Genomic DNA, 24,355 nt, shown 5'->3' on the forward strand with positions numbered 1-24,355 from the left:
ACCACCCTTATACCTCTGGCCTGCACACCAGTTCTGAATGGATAAATAAATAAATTAAAAAAAAAAAAATACACACACACACACACACACAACATACCAGGATAGCTTCCAGTGTTCCCCTTACTCCTCACCACTAGCCTTATTCTCCTCTTCAAACCCTGTTTCTTAACCAGAAAATTTTATTAGCTCCTCAAAATTTTTTCAGAATCTGGTTAGGCTTTGTGAATATTCCATATTCTTGTGAATGGTTTTCCTCTTCTTAAGGCAAATCTTTTACCTATCTAAACTATTTTTTTTCAAACTATAGTTTAGTCTTTATGTTAACCTGGCTCCAAATCCTTAATATAATGGATGCCAGTATATGGGAGGGTCCAAGTTTCTCAATACCATTTTTAAGGTATTCCTAATAACAAGCGAATGAGTTAAGTCATGTTTACTTGACCAGCAAACACCTACGGAAGACATTGTACTCCTTCACTGGGCACTTACAGATGTGAATTAATGCTATCATAAACTGTGTTGAGATTTCTTTTAACTCCAACATTAGCTCAGCAATTCTTACTAAGTATTTTGCTCATGTAAACTGCTGCCATAGTAGCTCAGTAATGTTTCAAATACCTTTTTAAAAAAAGAATGTAGAATTTTTACATTGTTTGTCTCTATTCATATTTTTAAAAAAAGATTTATTTATTTATGCATACAAGAACTGGGGTACAAGCCAGAGGTCTGGGAGCTGAGAGGATTCACCAGAGACAGAATGGGAGGTAGAACAAGCCGATCTACTGAAATACACTGCTGAGAGAAGCAGCAGGCAGAAGAGGTCTACTGAGCCATCTGAATCAACTCCCTGGCCAGGTATTGAACTCCTTCTATAGTGGCTGACAATACCTTCATAATGCTTACTTAGACTCTGCTCCTCGCACCACCAGGAGGTCATGTTCCTATTAATCTTTTTCTCTATTTTTAACTTCCAAGTATATTTTTGAACCTAATTATTATTACAGTATTAGATCTTTATTTTAAGCATGTCATTTTCCCTCAAGTCACTGAATAAATAGTCAAAAGAATGAGGTCAAAGAAAATTACTACTGATTCGTCTAATTCTTTAATGAACTATAATGCCATTTTTATGTTCTATTCTTTACATCATTCTTCCTTATGGATTTTCCCCTGATCTCTTATGACACATGTAACACTGATCAATTGTTTACTAGCCCTACAAGACTTATAGGAAATAAAAATTTAATAGTATACTCTTGGCCACAAGGCTTTCAAATGGGAGCAGACTTAAGGAATTTTTCTTTTAAAGGTTTATTTATTTATTCATATGGAACTGGGGTACAGGCCAGAGATGTGGAGGGTGAGAGGATTCACCAGAGACAGAGAGGGGAGCAGAACAGGCAGATCAACGAAGTACACTGCTGAGGGGAGCAGCGGGCGGGCCAGGAGAGGTCTGCCTCGCCATGTGGATCTCCTCTGGGGCAGGCGGGAATCGAACTCAGGCAGAAGTGGCTTTAGCTTCTTAGTGCTGTGCTTTAACCGGCTGTGCCACCAGAGAGGGCCCAGACTTAAGGAATTTTAAATACAAATATATGGTGCCCTTTCCATTATAAATTTTTATTTAAATTCTTTTTAATCTATTCTTTTCATCTACAGGTAATCAGGTAAATTGTTTGTGATTATTCTGTCTTATTTAGACATTGCGCCCTTTTTGTTTTCAAGGGCCTTTCAATATCTCCCATAATAGGAGCACAAACAAAATTTCCTCTACTTTTTAAATCGATTCAGGTAACAAGTAGGGGGATAACTTATCTCTACTCTGACAAGCTGCAGTGCACAATAAATTTTGGGTTACTGCAGGTAATGGGCAAAAGAATAGTATAGTCACAAATCTCAGATACTGACCTCGGTGTTACAAATGTATTTAAAATCAATGATAAGCTTTTAAAGATTCAATAGGAAATATATTTACCATTTAACTGACTCTTTCAAACCTCTATCAGCAACAAAGTATATACTTTTTGTATCATTTCTGGTAATTTCACAGCCAACATCATAACCAAACCAAGATTATGAAAGCCACTGGATTGTTAATAGTAACTGTCATCTACCTCCCTACCTGGTGAGAATTTCTATTTTTTCATTCTATGAGTTTTACAAAGCTGATAGCAGGCTCTCAATAAAAATACTGATAAATGAATGAATAAGATCTTTAAAATAATTTTAAAAAAAACACGAATAACCTCCTGAAAAGTAAATTTAATAAATTTAAACCTATTAAATAAATGCAGTTATTCCCCAACAAAGTTAACTAAGGAAGCAACAGTCTTAATATTATAATTACCAGGGCCCTCCCTGGTGGAACAACGGTCAAAGCACAGCACTATAATGCTATCCAAAGCTACCGCAGCACCAGTTTGATCCCCCTAAACAGGGAAGTGATCCACATGGGGCACACCAGACCTTTCCTATTGTGCCTGCTGCTCCCTTCAGCAGTGTATTTCAGTAGATCTGTCTGTTCTATTCCCCACTCTTCTCTAGAGAATCCTCTCACACACATCCCACACCTCTGGCCTGTACCCCAGTTCTTATATACATAAATAAAACTTTTTAAAAAATGTAATTATAACATTCTTTTTCAAAAAGTGCTTGCTCTTATTCCATTTTTCCCCCTTGTCTGAAATCTCACAACAGCTTACTCTTTGTTTCTTTAAGCTCCTTATATATTAGAGATAACTACAACAAAAATTTTTTTTTATTTTTCTGGAAACATTATACAAATGTTAAAAGCTATAAAACTAAGTTCACTTATCATGAGTCCATAAAAGACCATCTGCAGAGGTTAATTTCTTGTATGTTAAATTATTGTTGTAAAATTTGAACTCAAAAACAATCCCAAGAACTTGCTCTTTCCTCATAGTGGTTTCACTTTCTTTGTAAAGAAATTCTCTCATATCAAATCTCATATTTACCAAAACAGCCACTTCTAACAATTCCATGTTGATTAAATGGAAACACTCTTTTACTAAACATAATTTTCTGCAATGTTCCCCTAAATTATAACTAACAAGTACAAAAACAATTTGTTAATTCAAATGTTGAGGAAAAAGGAATTAGTTCATCTAATCCTTTTCCACCTAAAGTTTTTAATGTTTACAATTTATTTACTTCAAAATAATCATCTAAATTGAAAATTACTGAATTAGAACTCACTCAAACCATATAGACCCTTTTCCTATTTTCTAATCACTGATACTAACACATCTTAAAACTATTTTACTTATCAAGTCAAAACTAATATTCAACTAATAATGTTCTTTCAAACACAACATAAAACACTGGCCTATACACACCCAGAAAGTTCCCTCCAAATAATTTTCCACTGAATTCAACCAAAGTGAAAAAAACCTAATCAAAAACTGTTAAGAAAGGTATATGTAATTAAAAGGTTAACTTACTGAAAAACTCTTTGAAGGCATTTAACCAATCCATTCTGAATAAAAATCCCGAGTTTTCTTTTGTCAGTTTGTTCACACAGCTCAGGATAATTCTCCCTGAGCTTCCTGGTCTGTTCTGCAACACTGAAACTCTCCACACCCTATCCATGTGACTTGGCTCACAGCCAGGCAATAGAAAGTTTTCTGAGGCTTCTCTCTTTCCAAAATTTTTTGCCCCTGAACTGAACTATATATAACATAACCTGTAAAACAAGTACACCATAAAGGCCACAAATATGACCTTACTCAGATTTACTTTGAAAGAAGCTTCCATACCTATTTTATCAATAGTTAAAAATACATCCATGTATTCATTCTTTCCTTTGTTCTGCCATTTCATTCTTAGCTTTTAAGCAATTTCTCTACCAGCACAGTCATTGTGAAATAAGTCTATTAATTATGTGGGATATTGAAGTACAACGAGTTCAGGAAGAAGAAAAGGCTTCTGGTGCAAAGGCTGAATTTACATCATTATACAGGCTAACTATAGATCACTAACTTAAAACAAACTGCTTCCAAGAACCCTGGAATATAAGTGACAATAAGCATAATATAGTAATAAAATTAACAGACTTTTTAAACAGATACAATGCATTGCTAAAATTGTGTCTATAACAGAAAATACCATGAAAGTTCTCCTGGGTTAGCAAATAATAGTTGAAATTGGGCTTTTTAAAAATTTATATGCAGAATTACCTAAAAACAGGTTTTGTTTTTTTGGTCTCTGTTCTACTATACTAGTATTTTCACTATCTTTTGTTACTTACTGTCACATTTGCTCTATTTTGAGGATACCAATATCATTTTTAAAAGGGACAACAAAAGCCCTTCGTGATGATACATACAAATTAAGGCACAGGACTATGAAGCTATCTGCAGCCACTGCAGCACAAGTTCAATCCCCAGCCAGGGAAGTGACCCACTTGGTATGGCAGACCTCTCCTGACCCACCCACTGCTCCCCTCAGCAGGGTATTTCAGTAGATCTGCCTGTTCTGTTCCCCTTTCTGTCTCTGGTGAATCCTCTTACACCCCACACCTCTGGTCAGCACCCCAGTTCTTACATGCATAAATAAACTTTTTTTTTTAAAAAAGTTAAAAAATAAAAGGGGGCCCTCCCTGGTGGCGCAGCGGGTTAAAGCACAGCACTGAGAATCTAAAGCCACTTCCGCATGAGTTCGATTCCCGCCTGCCCCGGAGGAGACCACATGGCGTGGCAGACCTCTCCTGACCCGCCCGCTGCTCCCCTCAGCAGTGTACTTCGTTGATCTGCCTGTTCTGTTCCCCACTCTGTCTCTGGTGAAGCCTCTCACCGCCCCTGAGCCTCTGGCCTGTACCCCAGTTCTGTATGCACAAATAAATAAATCTTTAAAAAAAAAAAATAAATAAATAAATAAAATAAAAAAAATAAATAAATAAAAGGGACCCAAAAGTCGATCTAGGTGACGTTGGTCCTGTCTATGCCTCATCACCATGAGGCTTTCATGATCAAAGTTACCTTAATTTTTCCTGATATTGGCCCTCCCTGGTGGTGCAGCAGGTTAAATCACAACACTAAGAAGCTAAGGCCACTTCAGCATGAATTTGAACCCTGCCTGCCCCAGAGGTGATCCACATGGTGCAGCAGATCTCTCCTGACCCGCCTGCTGCTCCCCTCAGCAGTGTACTTTGTCAGTCGGCCTGTTCTGCCCCCCACTCTGTCTCTGGTGAATTCTCTCACCACCCCTGCACCTCAGGCCTGTACCCTAGTTCTGTATTCATAAATAAATATTTTTAAATTTTTCCCCCTAATATCTCTAATGAACATGCTTTAAATAGATGTCCATTACGTACAAAATTAAAACGCATTCCTCATTCTAAGTGTGATCTCCAGTTATCCAAAGAAAATATCTTTCTGAGTAGTTTTTCATTTAAAAGCTAAAAATGGTCTTTTGTAAAACCTTAAATCTCAAAAAAGATAACCTCTGAAACAGTAGTTGGTATCACAGTAAAAATATTCAAATGAGTGACTCATTTCATCAAATTACCTCTAGAACTGGAAATGTTTTTAGTTTAGAAACCAAAATTCTGATAGTTTATATCTTTTTATTGTACAATATTTTATTCTTCCTGTTTTAAAATGGTTAAAAATCATAAATATCTGTTTTCTATTGCTAATGAGACATTCTGTCTACAATAATAATAATAATGTTGAATAATAAAAACAAATGTACAGCAGTTACTTGATAATACTTGTCACTTACTCTACACTCTGCTCCCAAATTACCTATGCAAGGAGAAAACTTAACTTTCTCGTCTAACATACATACAGAAACCACTGAGCAACAATAACATACTTTGCCTGAATACCAAAAATTAAATTTGGTCCCTCCCAATTCCTTCCTGTTAGGCAACCAGAGGAGTTTAATTAACTGAGAGAAAAAAAAGGCCAGTCCTCATCTGTGCACATTTCCTTCCTATCAATTAAGCCAGGCCCCATGAAGTGGTTCCACTATCTCTGGCCCTAATAGAAAAACAAAGATATTTTAAAAATATAGATACATTTTACATTCAAAAAAGAATGGGGAAGAAAGATACAACAGTTTTTTAGATGTTGATATATAGTATGATCCACATTTCAATTCAAATTTTTTAAACATAGTAAAATCATTTGCTTTTTAAAGGAAAATTCAAAATATTCAAAATATATACCACTAGATGTTAAAATACAGCAGTGTGACACATGAAAAACTGCCTTAATGCAAGAAGACAATTCTGCATTCCACTCACTTATCCCTATCTCAATTAGATGCAAAATTAGTTCATAATTTTAAACCTCAAAAGGTACTCTCTGTTCAAAGAAACCCTGCAAAAAAGATTAGTTCTGATCTTTAGTAACCCTCTGGTTTGACTTTTGAATTCCAGCCAAACTCACTAGTTAGATTTATAGAAACTACCCATTAGTACTTATGACTTTCACTGGTCTCCTCACATGCTATGAGCCAAACTTACCTTGCCTAGCTAAAACCCAATCCTGGAGTTTCCTGGTCAATTCTGCCACTGTGAAAATTCTTTAAAAGAACCATGCTCTAGCATCCACTAAACAAAACCTTTTCTAATATAAAAACAACTTACCTAAGGTATCCTTTAGGTTTTTAACAATGGATGCTTTCCGAGCACTGTTTTTCCTTTCCACATAGTTTGAAGGCACAAAACCTGTTTTATTCATGGAATTTCGAACTCGCCACCAGGACTTAGAATCATCCAGAAGCCATAATCTCTCATTCTTCTTGATGTCCAGCTCTTGTTCTTGTTGGGCCACATAATCAAATTTGGCTACTACCACCACCTCTTCTGCCATCTTCAACAGCTTCAGTACTATAATCACATAGAAAATAATTTTTATGAAATTTAATTATTAGTCTACATGCTTTTCAAAAAATTATACCTAAAATCTAAACCCAATAAAAAGTTCAAAATAAAAATATGAAAATACACACGCATGCCATACACACCTCAGCCAAATAATATTCAAAACAAAACTATTACAGCTATCTTACTATTATACAAAAGGACATAAAAGCAAAACCATTATTTGTAATAATGAAGTTCACTACACAATGATTAAAAAAAGGTTTTATCATAGCAGGGTTTATACAGCAGAAATAAGATAAAAGAGACATAACATGAAGAGAATGGTTTGTTGAAAACTACAATGCAAATTAAAGAAATCAAAAATCTAAAGAAGAGCCTATACAATGGAAGACTTTACACAAGTTATATAATTCTTATTCAAATTCCAGCAAACTTTAGAATAAAGTAGGGGGAAATGTTATTATGTAGCTATAGCAAGAATGTACAAATACCACAAATGAACAGAAATGTGTATCAACCATGTAGACTAGGAAACCCATAAAAGGACCCACACAAACTGAATTTTGACAGATGTACAGATAGTAATATAGATAGTAATACAGATAGATGTACAGATAGTGGGAAAAAACATCCCACTTAACAAATGTTAGCAGAGCAAATGGACAGCACTGGTAGCTTCTAGAAGCTCCTGGCATTTCTTGGTTCATGGCCACAACATGACCTCGGCTTGACAGCTTCATTTCCTTTCTTAAGGTTAACTTTCTCCATCTAGTATGGGCCCATAAAAATAATTCAAGATGTCCCTATCTCAAAATCCTTTATTATACCTGCAAAGACTAACCACGTAAGGTAATAAAATTACCAATCTGGAAATTAGAATGTGTACATCTTTGGGAAGCCATTATTATCCCTATTACCATCAAACAAATAAACAGACTTCTAAATTTATGCTTTTAACATGTGCTTCTTTAATGAAATTAACACGTGCAACAATTCTATTACTACATCTCATATTAATGTTCAATTTTTTCTGAGTCTTTATCTTTTACGGTTGGTTTGAACAAGGATTCAAAATAAGTCTGTACTTCACACTTCAATGTTTTAAGTCTTTCTAGTGTATGTAGCAAAGTTCTCTTTCTATGCCATTTATTTGAAGAAACTGGCAAACCACATATGGATTTGTTTGATTTTCATCTTCATGGTATCTCTTTATGAACTTCATCTCCTATAAAGTGGTAGTGTATATACAGGTTTTACTTTTTATTTTCTTCCCCAAGCCTCCCCCACCCTCTTCTTAGCAAAGATTTTTGTTCTTTTATGGATGTTACAAGAACAGTTTGTAGATCTGGTTGTCCCATTTTCTGTGATATTAAGAATTAATGATGAATTTAGTAGTATAAACCTGACTCACCCATTAACAAGTTCTCCCAGAAAAACTTCACCTAATAATTTTATCTGCCAGTGATTATCAATGCCTGCAGGATCAACTATTTCCAACATGATGATCTGCTAGCTGTTTTTGATCTGCTAGCTCTATTTTTAGAAACCAATTTCCTAGAAAGAACTATGTTTCATTAATTATCTGACAACTCTATAGGAAAGACAGAATATAAGTTTTTGTATGGTTCTGACAAGTGAATAATACAGCTGTAGGGTAAATGAAGATTTACATGGTTGGCCTCTGCAGGTATCACCTGTGGCTTTGATTGTGCTAATGCACGAGGCACTTGGGAGTGTGGGCTCAGGGTTCGCATGTCTGATTGTAGATACCTAGAATATGGTATAGGCATATATAAGTGTGCACACCTAAGCCAGGAGGCTAAGGGAGTAAGTGCAACATCACACAGAAATGGCTGCAGTGGAGAATGGCCAGAAGAGGAAACGACTGTGAGAAGAAGAGATCATGAGAAAACACCAGAGAGCCCAAAAGAGAAAAAACACAGAGATTCACCTAGGGCTGGGAGGCCTGCCAGCCTCCCACTCTGCTCACTCTTCCTCCCCCAACACCCATCTTGCCAGCCAGCGTGCTTGCCCCAAAACAACTGGCATATAATATAGAAGCATTAAAGGCTGAAAAGCCACTGAGCTCCAGGACATTCCTTTATCCATTTGCCCTAATTGATAAAGAAACTGCCCTTCACATGCTTACACAGTAGCTAAACCCATTTGCTTTAATGTCCTGGAGATCACGTTTTTCTTTATTGATTTTTTTCAAAATTACATAAAACATTTAGATGGTTCTAAAAGTAAATCTATCAAAGAAAGTACATTCAGCTATGTCTGCTTCCTCATATACCTTTTCTTTCTTTTTTTTCTCTTGTTCACAAGATAGTCATTTTTGTGAATAGTCATTTCTTTGGTTTGCCTTTCTATTGTTTCTTTATAAATATATGAAAACAAGACATTTATAAATAACTTCTAATTTTCATGTCCTCACAACAAAAAAGCACACACAAACCGTGGGTGTATGCTATGTGCACTGTCTGAACCTTGCTTTCTTAGTTTAATCTTTATATAATAGAAAATTTATTTTTTATTTCTGATACAAATTACAATTTTTTTGTCATCTTTTTAATTAAGTTATTTTTTTGGCAGAAAATTTTGAAGACTAGGCAATAGTGGTCAAAATAAGAAATACACCTTTTTTTGAAGCAGCAATTTTCATATATCACAAAAACTATTCAAGTACCCAAAGACATGAATTATGATATGTACACCAAAAACATAAGTTGTAAGTACCGGTATTATAAAGTGTAGAAAAAAATATTAAGGGAAAATTTGCAAACCCATAATATTATGATTGAAAGTAATTCTTATTACAGGATCTCCCCCTGGTAGCCTAGGAGTTGGGGTTAAGTCTCAATGCTATCACTTCTCCTGCCTGAGTTCAATCTCTGGCCAGGGAGCTTAAGCCACACAGCGCAGCAGACCTCTCATCTCATCCACTACTCCCCTTAGCGGTGTAGTTCAGTAAATTTGCCTGTTTCTGCTCTGGTAAATACTCTAGCCACCCACCCCACAACTCTGGCTACACCCCAGTTTTTCTATGCAAAAAAAAAAAGAGAGATAGAGAGAGAGAAATTCCTATTACATGTTCTATATGCTTAAAGTTCTAGAAGGATACATATCAAACTGTAAACAGCGGTAATCTCACTTACCTGAGTGATAAGACTATTAACTCACTCCCCTTCTCCAGATATACAGATATAAGTAGATACAGATGGTTTGAATATTTTACAATAGGTGTTACTTAATCTTTTTAGTTTACTATAAAAAGTAAAGAAAACCAATTTGCTAGCTAAAATAAACAGGCATCCAGAACACAAAGAATAAGGAAACATGGAGAGTGTACAAGGGAAGAAGAAAGGAAACTGCATCTGCTTTATAGTAGAATCACATTAAACTCAGCACATAGAAGAAAAAATCTGTAATTTAACCTTCATGTGATGACCAATTCTTTCTTCATTTAAGTCGCAAGCAAAAGTACTAATTGGAATTTAGAATACATACAGGGAAAATCAGGCATCTCTAAGCATAAGAAACACAATGAAATAACATGCTTATACTACAACAGGGATAGCAAATGAGGCCAATTGAGAAAACAATGTATCCATCACATGCTTACTCTGGAGCAATCAGAGTAGAAAAATAGTCAAGTTTAGTTTAAGTTATATAAATTAAATAAAAAGTATCTCCACCACACATTCTGGAAGCCTGATTATAAAGATTTTCAATTAATACTCTATGAAAGCTTTCATACCATGTTTCCAACTGCACTTAACGGCATTTGCACTTTCATGTTCTTGTTTTCAGAAACTGTATTCCTGTCCTGTAACCAGTAACTGAATTCAGGAATCTCACCAAACAGTGTACAATTCCTACCTGATATCAAGAGTTGTTAGTTCTTTTATAGAATCTGACCAGCCTATTTTGATTCCCATTGGCTGTCCTACTCTAATTACATTTAACATATGGAGCTTGGAACTAACATCAGTTTCAATTTATACTATACTCACATCCTACCTGTCCTTCATTTATGGGATTATTTCCTGATCTCAATTTATTTTTCAGCTTCTAATATCATTCCTAAATTAGACCTATACATACATGCTGGGCATACTCCTTGCCTTTCCTGACCTGTTCTCTCAGAACAGGACCAAGCAGAAGTTAAAGGACTCAATCATTTCAACATTTTCAAAGAGCAATATGGAATTTACCATTCTCAAGATCTTCATAAAATTATACCATGCTTTATTATATTGGAGAGGGATCAACAGATTAAGTTGGTGAGCACCTAGAGGCTTAAGTTCAGAGGTTTCATATACTCACAAAAGATGGAAACTGCCAAAAATATATACTGCCCTCCTACCCTTATTCTACAAAGTATGAAAGACGTGAATTAGTTAAATGGCTTTTGAATCTTGGAAAATAAGCAGCTGAACAAAGAGTCAAGTGCATATTTTTCTACTTCTCCAGAGTTCACCTACTTTTGATGACCAGGCTGCCTCTTAAAGAACAGAAAAGGTTCCAGTTGCCTCAATTTGGTAGCTTTGACTTCTCACAAAATTCGCATTTTTTTCTCCTTTTATTCCTTCTTTTTTCATGGAACTTTCTTCCCTCTTCCCCTGCCCACTCTGCTTTTAGATAGTCTTTCATATGAAATTCTCCTGATGGTAACATTTTATTTCTCTCTTTAGAAATATATACTTGATCTTACTTGGAGGCAAAGATTTTGTGACTGTTGATACTGAGATTTCAAAAAGCTCTAAATAATCTAGAACTCAAACAAGCAAATAAAATCTAGAAAAGGTGTGATGTTGCTAATAATGCATGGAAAACACTTACCTGCTAAATAAATGATTCTCAAACTATTTGGTTTCAAAATCTCTACAAATATTAAAAGACCCAAAAAGCTTTCCTTTGATTAAATAAGTATATTTAATTTACCAGTAAATCAAAATTAAAGGCAGGAGAATGGTGGCATATTTTTAAATTAAATGTATTAATTTCATACAATTAATGAAAATACAATTTTATTTCAATATATTAAAATGCATTCTACTGATTGTATTTTCCAAACAAAAACATTAATAAAGAGTGACACTATTATTACATTTTTCAAATCTTAAACGAAAGTAGATGGCTTCCTTATTTGTTTCTGCATTCAATATATTAAAATAACATCATTTTGTTCATTGTTTCATTATAGTAATTAAAAACAAATTCCTGGCAAGGATCACTACCTGTGTACAGTTTTCACATTCTCCCAATGTCTATATGAATTTTCTCCAGGTATTTTTCTTCCTACATCCCAAAATGTGTGCATTAGGTTAACTGGCATGTCTCAATTGTCCCAGTCTAAGTGAGTGTGAGTGTTTGCAAGTGTGCTCTGCAAAGGCAGGACATCTAGTTTGGGTTGGTTCCTTCCTCCTCAAGCCCATAACTATCAGGATAAACTCCAGATACACAGTACCCTGACCTGGAATAAAAGGAGGTTGGGGAAAATGAATGGGTTAATTAATTAACATTATTTTTCAACATTAAAAGTATTCTGGAATTTTATTTAGACATTGGGTAATGATTTTGTAACCAGAAATATGATAGGAATTTAAATCTTATTTATATCAACCAGTTTATATTAAAATTGATTCTTGGGGCCTCCCTGGTGGCATAGGGATTAAAAACACAGCACCATCAAGCTATTTCCAGCCACTGCAACATGGGTTCAGTCCCAGGCTGGCCAGGGAGCTAATCCACATGGCGAATCCTATCTTGCCCACTGTTCCCCTCAGCGGGTCAGGAGATCTGCCTGCCCTATTCCTCACTTTCTCTGTACCTCTGGCCTATACCCCAGTTCCTGTATGCTTAAACAAATAAATCTTAAATAAACAAATGGTTTATTTAAATGGTATTTCCTTAAATTTTTAAGAACCAAGAGACAAAATCTAAAGAAGACTTACTGTATATACTGTTTTGGCTGAAAAAAGTTTAGTCTCCCACATGTAAGTATCTGAAAGAAGTAAAGGTATTTTATGTCGCTTCAGATTATTATAGATATTCTTTTATGTTATTACACAAAAACTTGACAATTGTAGTCTCTTAAATACTAGTTTTCCATTTTAAATATACTATATGTAGGTGAGAAGTCAGAGAATTACACTAATGAAAATAAACCTGGAATACTATAGTAACATTAAAATCTGACAAAGCGGATTTCAAAACAAGAAAAATTAGCAGGTATAAAGACCTGAGATAATAAGAAAAAGGTCCATTCATCAAAAGATACAGCATTCTTAAATGCTGTACAAACTTCCAAAATACAAGCAAAAAAGGATAAATCAATAGTAAACAAATCCACAATTATTCTTGGAATCTTCAACAGCACATATTATCAGTAATCCATAGAACAAGCAGAGAGAAAAGTAGCAGATATAGAAGAGCATCAAACAAATGAATCTGATTTTTCTATCATCCAGATTCAACAACAGCAATTAACATCTTTTCAAACACACACGAAATACTCGCAAGACAGATCAATTCTGACCCATAAAGCAAAACTTAATAAATTTAAAAGAATTAATATCACAAAATACATGCTCTCTGACCATGACAGAATTAAACTAAAGGACACTCTCTGATGGCACAAGGGTGTAAAGCGCAGTACTATGAAACTATCCATAGCCACTGCACCAGAAGTTTGATCCCCAGCCAGGGAGGTGACCCACACAACGCAACAGGCCTCTCCTGTCCCACTAGCTGCTTCCCTCAGAACTGTGTTACAGACAATCTGCCTATTCTGTTCTTCACTCAGCCTCTGGTGAATCCTCTCACCGCCCCCCCCATACCTCTGGCCTGTACCCCAGTTCTTGTATCTGAAGAGTACCCTTGCCCATCCATGTTGGCATCCTAATCTCAGACTTCCAGCTTCCAGGCTTGTGAGCAAGAAATTGCAGTTATTTACAAGGTACCCAGTCCATGGACTTTTGTTCTAGCCTAAAGACAATGAAATGGAAGTTTGGTAATAAAAGATAGGGGTGCCCTTATAACAAATATCCAAAAATGTGGAAGCGGTTTTAGAGCTGGGAAATGAGGCAAAGATGGAAGAGTCTGAACGTGGGTGTTAAAAAGTCTACATTGTTGTGAACAGACAAGTGCAACTGCTCTTCAGGGCCCAAAATAAAAGGACAGCTGAGGGCCTCCCTGGTGGTACCAGGGCTGAGTCTCAGCATTATGAAGCAATCCGCAGCAACTGCAGCATGAGCCGAATCCCTGGCCAGGGAGCTAACCCATATGGCAAAACAGACCTCTCCTGTCTCAGCCACTGCTCCTCTAGCAGTGTATTTCACTGGATCTGCCTGTTCTGCTCCCCACTCTGTCTCTGGTGAACCCTCTCCCCCCAACCCCCACAACTCTGGCCTATGCCCCAGCTCTTGTGCACATAAATAAATCTGTTTTTAAAAGATATGCTTATTTATGCATACCTCTGGGGTACAGGCCAAAGGTGCCGGGGCAGTGAGAGGATTCACCAGAGACTGAGTGGGGAGGAGAACAGGCAGGCTGGTGAAATATATTGCTGAGAGAGGCAGCAAATGAGACAGCTCTGCTGAGCCCTGTGGATCACCTCTGGCGCAGGGGATGGAACTGGCACTGAAGCAGCTGTGGCTAGCTTGCAGTGCTGCACTTAACCCTTTGTGCCACCAGGGAGCGTCCAGTAAATCTTAAAAAAAAAAAAAAAAAAAAAAGGCCTTCCATGGTGGCGCAGCGGGTTAAAGCACAGCACCGAGAAGCTAAAGCCACTTCTGCATGAGTTCGATTCCCGCCTGCCCTGGAGGAGATCCACATGGCATGGCAGACCTCTCCTGACCTGCCGCTGCTCCCCTCAGCAGTGTACTTCGTCGATCTGCACATTCTGCTCCCCACTCTGTCCCTGGTGAATCCTCTCACCCTCCACATCTCTGGCCTGTACCCCAGTTCTGTATGAACAAGTAAATAAAAATCTTTAAAAAAAAAAATTTTTTTAAATAAAAAAAAAGCTGGAAAAAGTTATTTTCTTAGCAAATAGGTTGTCATGAACACAATGTAGGGTGAAATATAGATGATAAAGGCCATTCTGGGGGTAAACTGAGGAACATATTATTGGAAACAGCAGAAAAGGTGATCCTTGTCATAAAATGGCAGAAAGTATGACTGAATTATGTTCATTTCCTAGCCCTAAGGATGAAATTGGATATTTAGCTGAAGACATTTCAAAGCAAAGTGTTGATAATGAGGCTTTGTTTTTCTTAAATGCTTACATAAAATGCTTACAGTAAAGTACACAAAAGAGAAATCACAGAAAAATGGAAGTGTTCACCAAAAAGGGAAGCAGAAACTTAGAAAATTCTCAACCTTTCTATACTGCAAAAAAATGAGAAAGCGTATTCACAACAAAACACTAAGAATGTGAGTCAAGGGCAATTAATATAGGTGTGAACCCAGAACTTAATCAGCCACTTATCAGAAAACAGTAATTCAATAAGTTGGAGGAGACAGGAAAGAATCAAGATTGCTGGCTTCAGATTTTACAGGCTGGAACCAAAGTTACTCAGTTTAAAACTCAAGATATAAATAAGACAAGGAAAGAAGGACTCCCCCCTAACCAAAAGGCAATTCAGAGATCATTAAGGTCTACACCACAGTTTCAAAAGAGGAGGTCTAAGTTTCCACAGGCCAGAAGACTCAAGTCCAAAGTGGTGTGCAAGATGGTAGAGCCACTGGTTAGTGATTCCAGCCTGGGGAGCACTGCCTGAGGCTATGCCAAGCAAAGTCATGAGGCAAAAATATTTAATATTTCAACTCTTATTATTTTAAAATGGACCAAATATATGAACAGATACTTTATCAAAGATACATGGGTGGCATATAAGCACATGAAAAAATTCTCAACATCATTAGTCATTACAGAAAGGCAAATTAAAACCAGAGAAGGAGGGCAGGAGAAAAAAAAGGAGAAAGGGAGGGAGGAAAGATAGAACCAGGTACCAGCCAGGCCAAGAGCAACAAGAACTCATACACTGCTTATAGAAATACAAATGTGGGACAAATTGACAGCTTCTTATAAAGTTAAGCGTAAACTTACCATGTGATTCAGTGATCTCAATCAGCCAGAGTCAAAAGGTAACATAGGACATTCTGGAAAAATCAAAAGTATAGGAATAGAAAACAGATCAGTAGTTTTCACAGGTTAATGGTGTTGGGGGTGTATGACTACTAAGGGAATTTGAAGCAAGTGTTCTATACACAGACTGTGGTAATAAACCCATAACTCAATATGTCAAATCTCATTCACACACAATAATGTGAATATTACTGTATGTAAACTGAAATAAATACACAACAGAAAATGTTCCCTGGCCTTACATTTTAAATGGACCTATTGTACATTATTGAATTTTACAGATCTTTCAAATGATGAAGTCTTGTAAACTATCAATTCATGCAGCCTCTGAAAATTACAGATTTTAAAAAATATTAACTTCCGGCCCTCCCTGGTGGCGCAGCGGGTTAAAGAACAGCACTGAGAAGCTAAAGCCACTTCTGCATGAGTTCGATTCCCGCCTGCCCTGGAGGTGACCACATGGCGTGGCAGACCTCTCCTGACCCGCCCACTGCTCCCCTCAGCAGTGTACTTCGTCGATCTGCCTGTTCTGCTCCCCACTCTGTCTCTGGTGAAGCCTCTCGCCACCCCTGAGCTTCTGGCCTGTACCTCAGTTCTGTATGCACAAATAAATAAATCTTAAAAAAAAAAAATATAACTTCCTACAATGATGAAAATAATTTTGGTCCCAAATAGTCCTTGAAGGGTTCATTTTGATACATTTTAAAGAACTGCTAATCTAAATATTGGGATAACATCAGGCCAAACACTTAAATATTGGGATAACATCAGGCCAAACCCACTTTACATATTCATTCTGCATATCTACATATTTATGACACTCAGTTTGTCAAATCATTTTATCATCCATAATGTGTATGACAAGTGAATGGCACTGATTGCTATGTATACAGAGCATGATAACTATCGCTGGTTTTTCACAAGTCAGTTGTGATACTCTTAGGAAAAAGGAATCAGCTATGACAGAAAAAAAATTCTAAAGAGAAATCTTTCAAATGCAATTTTAGAATCTGCTGTACTTTTAACACATAACTTAACAATTTCCTGTTTCTGATAAAAATCAGCAGAGAAACAATACCCAAGTAACTAACTCCGGAAGTTTGGTTGGGTTACAGATCTTTCAGTAAACAATAAAGGGGGGAAATCCTAAAACAATTAACTTGAACATGCTATAAGTAAAAAAACAGCAATTCCGTTTTTTAAACCGTATTATCTTGCAAAGTAAGTTTAATCATTAAACACTCTTATTAATGAAATAATATAAACTGGAATTCGACCACTGGGGAAATTAAAAATTACAGGCTAGCCTGAAATAAAGGTACTTAAATCAAGAGTTTTTTTCTTTTTTTTTTTGAAGTATAGGTCAAATAAAATGCTATCTTACCATATCTACTTTTGGAAATACACTTTGAAAACATCAATATGAGAAGGCAAAAATAACAAGGTAAAAGTCTTGTGCATACAAAATTCATTCACCTATTCATTCAACAAATGTGAATTAAGTAGTTTTTACTTAAGGAACATGTTATTAGAAACAGACAAGGAAGACACAGACCTAATAAGGCCTGAGAGTAAAGAAATGTACAGCAAGCAAAAATCCTGTTATAGGAAAAAAATAACTATAATCTTATACTCATTAATGTGTACACACACACACACACACACACACACACACACACACACGGCATTCCCTATATGATTATACGGTTAGGCACCACCTAATTGTACTTATTACTCTCTCTGATTTAGAAATAGAACAAATATTGGTGAGATTTATAATGGAAACACAACAAAAACTCAAATAGCCAAAACTCTCCTAAAACAAAAGAGACCAGAGGCATCACAATCCCAGACTTCAAGCTATACTACAAAGCCATAATAATCAAAACTGCATGGTACTAAACAAGAACAGATATACAAACCAATGAATTCAAATAGTAAACCCAGATATAAACCTAGAGTTTTACGAACAGCTTATTTTTGACAAAGGAGCAAAGAATATGCAATGGAACAAAGGAAGTTTGTTCAACAAATGGTGCTGGGAAAACTGGACTGCTGTGTGCAAAAACTAAAGCTAGTCTACTACCTTACACCACACACAAAACCAACTCGAAATAGATTAAAGAACTAGACATAAGACGTGAAACCATAAAATATCTAGAAAAGGTAGGCGAAACTGCATTACATACACCTCAATAATATCTTTAAAGATACATCACCCAAAGCAAGGAAAGGATAAAAAGCTGGGACTACATCAAGTTAAAGAGCTTCTGAACAGCAAGAGTGACACTATACACAACAAAGAAATACCCCACTGATTGGGAGAAAATATTTGCACACAATACTAATGATAAAGGACTGATGACAAAGGTACAGAGAGATGATTAAATTCAGCAAGAATAAAGTGAACAACCCTATTTAAAAATGGGCAGAACTACAGACACTTCTCCAAAGAAGAAATGCAGATGGCCAGCAGACATATGAAAAAAATGTTCAACATCACTTGTAATAAGGGAAATATAAATAAAACCACAATGAGATATCACCTCACCCCAGTGAGAATGGCACATCTTAAAACAACTAGCAACAACAAATGTTGGTGCAGATGTGGGGAAAAAGCAACTCTCCTACAATGCTGGTGGGAATGCAAGGTGATACAACTACTATGGAAAGCTGTCTGGAGGTTTCTCAAAATGCTAAAAGTAGAGCTTCCATATGACCCAGTAATCCCACATCTAGGTATATATCCAAAGGACACAAAAATATTGATTCAAAAGGACACCTGCACCCCCATGTGTATTGATGCTCTATTTACGATAGGGAAGATGTGGAATCAAATGCCTAGTAGATGACGGGATTAAAAAGATGTAGTACATATATACAATGGAATATTACTCAGCAATCAAAAAAGATAAACTCATGCCTTTTGCAGCAACATGGATGGAGCTGGAAGAATCATGCTTAGTGAAATAAGCCAGAAAGAAAAAGAAAAATACTGATGGTTTCACTCAGCAAGAGCGTAAGGGATCCGAGAGGGGTAGAGAGGGACGGGGGGAAATGAGAGACAAAGGTAATAGAGTAAAAATGAAAACAATGAACAACTATAAACCAGAGACATTTATGGGGGTAGAAAGGGGAATAGAATCAGAACTGGGTAGAAAGAGTGCACTGGACTGTGGTGATGGCACACGGGTAGACTGGTGGTGGGAAGCCCATAGGGATTACAACTGAGATGAAAAAATACACAAAATGAAGAATGATGTAAAAAAAAAAAAAGAAAAGAAAAAAGGAGGAAAAAAAAAGAGAGAGAACAAGGTGCCATACTGCAACAGGATAGTCCCCAAGAAAAGGGGAGATTCCAGGTTCCCTGTTCCCCAAAGGAGGATGGAGCTGAGCAAGAAGAATCAAAAGAAGACTGAAGAAGGAAGCAGGATGGGGAGCCAGAAGGAGACCTGAGGAAGACACATGGAGCAGAGTGACATGTGTAGAAGCGGCTCTTGTTTCTTGGTCCTGGTCTGGTTGAAACAGATGTGGGTGAGCGACCCACAGGAGGTTAACTATGATAGCATTTACCATGACTTTGTTTTTACTCCCTCCCTCCCAGATTTGTTGGCCATTTCTAACCCTTTTCCATGGGTCGCTGCTTGAAAGGTGCTTTATACTTGGGGGCTTTGGGGCTCTGCTTAGAGCCAATCTCTTCTGGGTGGATTTTAACCCCCTAGGGGATGGGTAACTCTGGGTGTTTGATTTAGAAATTATATTCTTTGTCTTTTCTGTATTGCACACTAATTGTATTCAAATTCCTTTTCATTAAAAGTCTTATTTGTCTTGATGCGGCATATGGCAGGACCAATTAGAGCAGGCAGGTTTGGGTACCCCTCTTCCTGTCCGTAACAATACTACAATCTAAAGAATATTATATTTTATATAATCTAAAGAAGACATTATGTTACCATTAAAGTAAAACCAATATAATAATCTTGAAATATTGCTAAATTATGAGCAATTATGGTATGAACTACATGAAAAACTATAATAAAGATTGTAATGTTATGTTTCAATAATCAAATATTCTAGTTCCTATGGTACTATACCAGTGGGTTGATAACTTAATCATATTACATATACATGTTTTTAACTGTGGTTAAAAAACATATTATGGGCTTATTTCCCTCACTGCCATTCAACAATCCCTTCAATCCTCTTTACTCCCTCAACTTCACTTCTGGCTGGCTGAAATCCTAATGACCACTACCTCAAAACATTAATTGGAAAAATGGTCTTTAAAGTGGTAATTAAGGTAAAACGTGGGTTTTAGGGTAGGTGGCCTAATCTATTAAGAATGCTGTCAGTTTAAGAACAACATATTAAGTCTACAAACTCTTAGGGGGAAGACCATATTACAAAATGATAAGCTAGGAAAACACAACTCAGAGGAAACCAATCAGACCAATTTTATATCAGACTCTAGCCTGTGGAATTTTGAGACAATAAATACATATCCATTGTTAAGCCACCTAGCCTGACATACTTTATTATGGCAGACCAAGAAAACTAATGCAATTAACAAAATTTATCAAATGAATCATTTTTTAAGTGTTCAGCTGATGCACTTAAGTACATTCACAATTTAGAACTCTTTAGAACAATATTCATCTTTTAAAATTGAAACTCTATACCCACTAAGCAGTAACTCACTATTACAATCAAGCCACCAAAAAGTATGCAAGAACAAAGTGATTTGCAATATTCTCTGCAAATTTAATTCCAATGTACCCTTACTAAGAAAAGGAAGACAAGTATCTAGGAAACAAGGGAAACCAATAAAAGCAACAACAACAAAAAAATTTTTAAAGATTTATTTATGTATGAACACAGAACTAGGGTAGAGGCCAGAGGTGCAGGGGCAGTGAAAAGATTCACCAGAAACAGATTGGGGAGCAGAACAGGCAGATCAACGAAATACACTGCTAGGAGCTGCTGGGAGAGGCAGGAAAGCTCTGCTGCGCCATGTGGATCACTTCGGGGCCAAGGATCGAACTCGCACTCAAGAGGCTGTGGCTAGCTTGCAGTGCTGCAACCTAACCCACTGTGCCACCAGGGAGGGCCAAAAAAAAAAGCAAAAAAAATTTTAAGGATGATTTATCTTTAAAAAAATAGAACTGAAGTAGAGGCCAGAGGTAAAAGGGAGTGGGAGAATTTGTCAGAGACAGAGTGGGGAGTAGAACAGTCAGACCTACTGAAATACACTACTGAGGGGCAGTGGGTGAGACAGCTCTGGAGGTGGGGATAAAACTCAGGCCTTAGAGTGAGAGTGCTGAGATTAACCCCTAGGCCACCAATGAGGCCCTTAGAGGGAAAAAAAAAAAATTCCACAATCTCAACAAAAGTAAGTTAGCTGTCAGTATTGGCAATATTGGAGTAGGATTCCAGAGAAAAAATGATATTATCTGACAAGTAGGACCAAATGAAAAATTACACAAATCTGAATTTTATAGTACTGGAAGATATGGGAAGATGTATTTAAAATGCAAAGAAAGTCAAGTTTAAAAAGAGAGAAACTCGGCGTAACCAACCTCTTCTGACCCACATGCTACAACCCTCAGCAGCGTACTTTGTCAACCTGCCTGTTCTGCTCCCCACTCTATCTCCAGTGAATCCTCTCACCCACCACCCCTCTTTGGCCTGTACCCTAGTTCTGTACGCATAAATAAATAAATCTTTAAAAGAGAAGCTCATAAATTTCAATTAAGATGTTATAAAACAAAGGAAATACACTCATTGGAGGTGAGTGAGCTATAAACAACAAGTATATGGTTTTATATATAATAATAAAAACATATGGATATAAAATTTTATCAACACAATAAGGCCAAGAAAGATAGGTCAAGAATATCAATGTCCTCATTTACCTTAATAGAAAAGCAATAGATAGCATCTAAATTTAGTAAACCAAGAGATAAAACAGACACTATATGTAGTTTTTTTATCAAAATAAAATACAAACATAACTTAAAATGTCAAAGTGCTAAGAGATCCACAACAAAAATGTAATCCTCTGTGATCCTCCTTATTTTCAGCTCTCCTGTTTCTTCTTGTATTCTTAGAAACAGCTTAACAGTAAATGTTTAAATGGTTATAAAGAGGGATCTACCCAGAGAAGCAAGATTATGTTTACATTTAATAGTTCTAAGACAGGCTGTGCATTCTGGATTTATTCTCCTTGTGTAAAGTAATGACAAAACCAAAAACATTAGTATTTGACAGCTTATTGATACATGTGTCATCTGGAAAATACCGATAATGTTCTTGAGACATGTAAGTAGGGATTTTACTCAGCCTAGAATGCATCTAACCCTTAAGTGTCGGGGAAAAGGAACCCATAAAGAAACATGGCCTTCACCTAAGGGGAATAGAATTGAATTAGACTCAACCCTCATAAATAAAATGGAATCACAAACTAAAACATGAAGTTAAGATTTATGTTATTTCTTGTTTCTGTTACTATTACCTATAAATTGCTTCCATAGTTGGTTATGTGGGCTGTCAGGAGATGAGAATATTGTTTAGATTCTCAAACTCTTAGCTAAGCTTGTAAGAATCCTCAAGTAATGGGTTATGTAGGTGAAAACACCTTTAAAAATGTAAGGAAAAATTTATAGTCTCTTATGATCTGAGTCAGGGATAAAGAAGACTACAGGACCCAGTCCAGGCCTTAACACAGAACACTCCACACACTACCCTTACATAAGGGGAAGTAATGCTCCACAGGTGCTTGCAAACTGTTTAAATATTGCACACAAAGAGATAGCTATTAAGATATTCTTTCCTGTCATCACCCCATCTAGTTCCCTCAGGCTATCCCTAATCTGCAGGTTAGAAGATAACTCTCAGCACTATTTGATATTTCAAACCATGTCCATGTGTTACTTAGAAAAATTAGGATCTTTCAAATGCAAGATCTGCACCTAGAAAGGACATTCTACACTTAGGCAAGTTGTTTACTTCACCCCAGACTGTTCTACCTCACAGTTGCTATAATAAAATATACATGTGATACACTCAATTTCCTCTCCAACCACATACTTGAGTTCTAGTCACCACTCTGCCTTGAGCTATGACTCAGGGAATGTCATAGCAACCTCCTTGAAACTCCACTTTCTTATCTTGAGGATAAGGAAACTGAATCTGATGTCAGTCTCCTTTTAGCACCAAAACTATGACCTAAGTTTTTCCTTAAATTTCCTGGACTAAAACAAAACCAGGTTTGTATTATGTTTTCATTTTTTTGTTGTTGTTATATTAACCCTTCACTATTCCAGTCCTTCTCTTTAATATCCTCTAAATACTTCTCTCTTAAAAGCAGCTCCCCAAGTTGGACATATTTTCAAAAGAACATACAACAGAGGGGGTGGTAGAACTATCATTTCCTCATGAAGTACAGTGTAAATAAACTTTAGATTGTCGCATCACTTTTGGCAACCATAGTCTGCTGACATACACCAAACTAATAATCACCTGAAATCCTGGATATACTTAACATGCAATTAATCATAATATTCGAGTTTTCACATTATTTGCTGTATTTATTCTAATTCCATCTCATACCCTCCACATGCATGTATAATGTTTATTCAAAAATAGTTTCAGGACTTAGCCCTATTAAAGTTTACTGTGCCTCCCAATTTCCTTTAGGCCGAAGCATGCCATAGGACCTACCAAAACTTACTTTTACTTAAAATTCCCAGGTATAAAAATGGTTTGTAAATTCAAAAGTACCATCTACCTTCTCCAGAAGCACCTCATACTGCCATCATTTATTACAACAAAATCCCAGATAAACAAAAGCTGAGGAAGTTCGTTGTAACTAGACCTCCCCTACAAGAAATTTAAGGAAGTCCTTCCTGTAGGATGAAATGAAAGGATACTGTCCATTATAACCCAGAGCCACCTAAAGAAATAAAGCAATTATTGAAATACTTTTAACTTTGGTTATAATTCCCTTTTTGCTTTCTATATGAGACTAATAAACAATTAAAAAATTGTTGTTCTAAAGTTAGGATTACTGTAACTTTGATTTATAACTACATTGTTGTCAAGACTCTAAGAAAAGAAGATATTACATAAAAGAGGCTAAATTATATTTTTGGATACAAGATGTATAAATATTTTTGTGACATCAATAATTGAAAAGGGGTGGGGATGGAGCTTTACAGGAACAGAGATTTTATGTTTTTAAGGTTAAGTTGGTGTAAATTCAGCAAAAGTAGGGTAGCATATAAAATCACCAGATAAAAATTTCTAATACTGGGCCCTCCTTGGTGGCGAAGCGGGTTAAGGCACAGCAC

At 36.3% G+C, this 24,355-nt stretch overlaps 1 protein-coding gene across 3 annotated transcripts in view; it reads right to left on the reverse strand.

Moving 5' to 3' along the window:
* NCK1 (NCK adaptor protein 1) overlaps nucleotides 1–24,355 on the reverse strand; it is a 69,717-nt gene that overhangs the window by 15,811 nt on the left and 29,551 nt on the right. Inside the window, exons 2-3 of one of the 3 annotated variants that reach the window (XM_012724749.1) lie at nucleotides 15,969–16,021; nucleotides 6,611–6,853 (exon numbers count right to left, since the gene is read on the reverse strand). In XM_012724749.1, coding sequence (XP_012580203.1) covers nucleotides 6,611–6,836 — 226 coding nt within the window. In that variant the 5' untranslated portion in view covers nucleotides 6,837–6,853; nucleotides 15,969–16,021. Of the gene's footprint in view, nucleotides 1–6,610; nucleotides 6,854–12,810; nucleotides 12,832–15,968; nucleotides 16,022–24,355 lie in introns of those variants that run through there. The other 2 variants (XM_012724750.1, XM_004682173.2) reach the window with 2 other exon arrangements.

This window comes from Condylura cristata, unplaced genomic scaffold, assembly GCF_000260355.1.
Source record: "Condylura cristata isolate star-nosed mole 26May11 unplaced genomic scaffold, ConCri1.0 scaffold00014, whole genome shotgun sequence".
NCBI classification, from domain to species: Eukaryota; Metazoa; Chordata; class Mammalia; order Eulipotyphla; family Talpidae; genus Condylura; species Condylura cristata.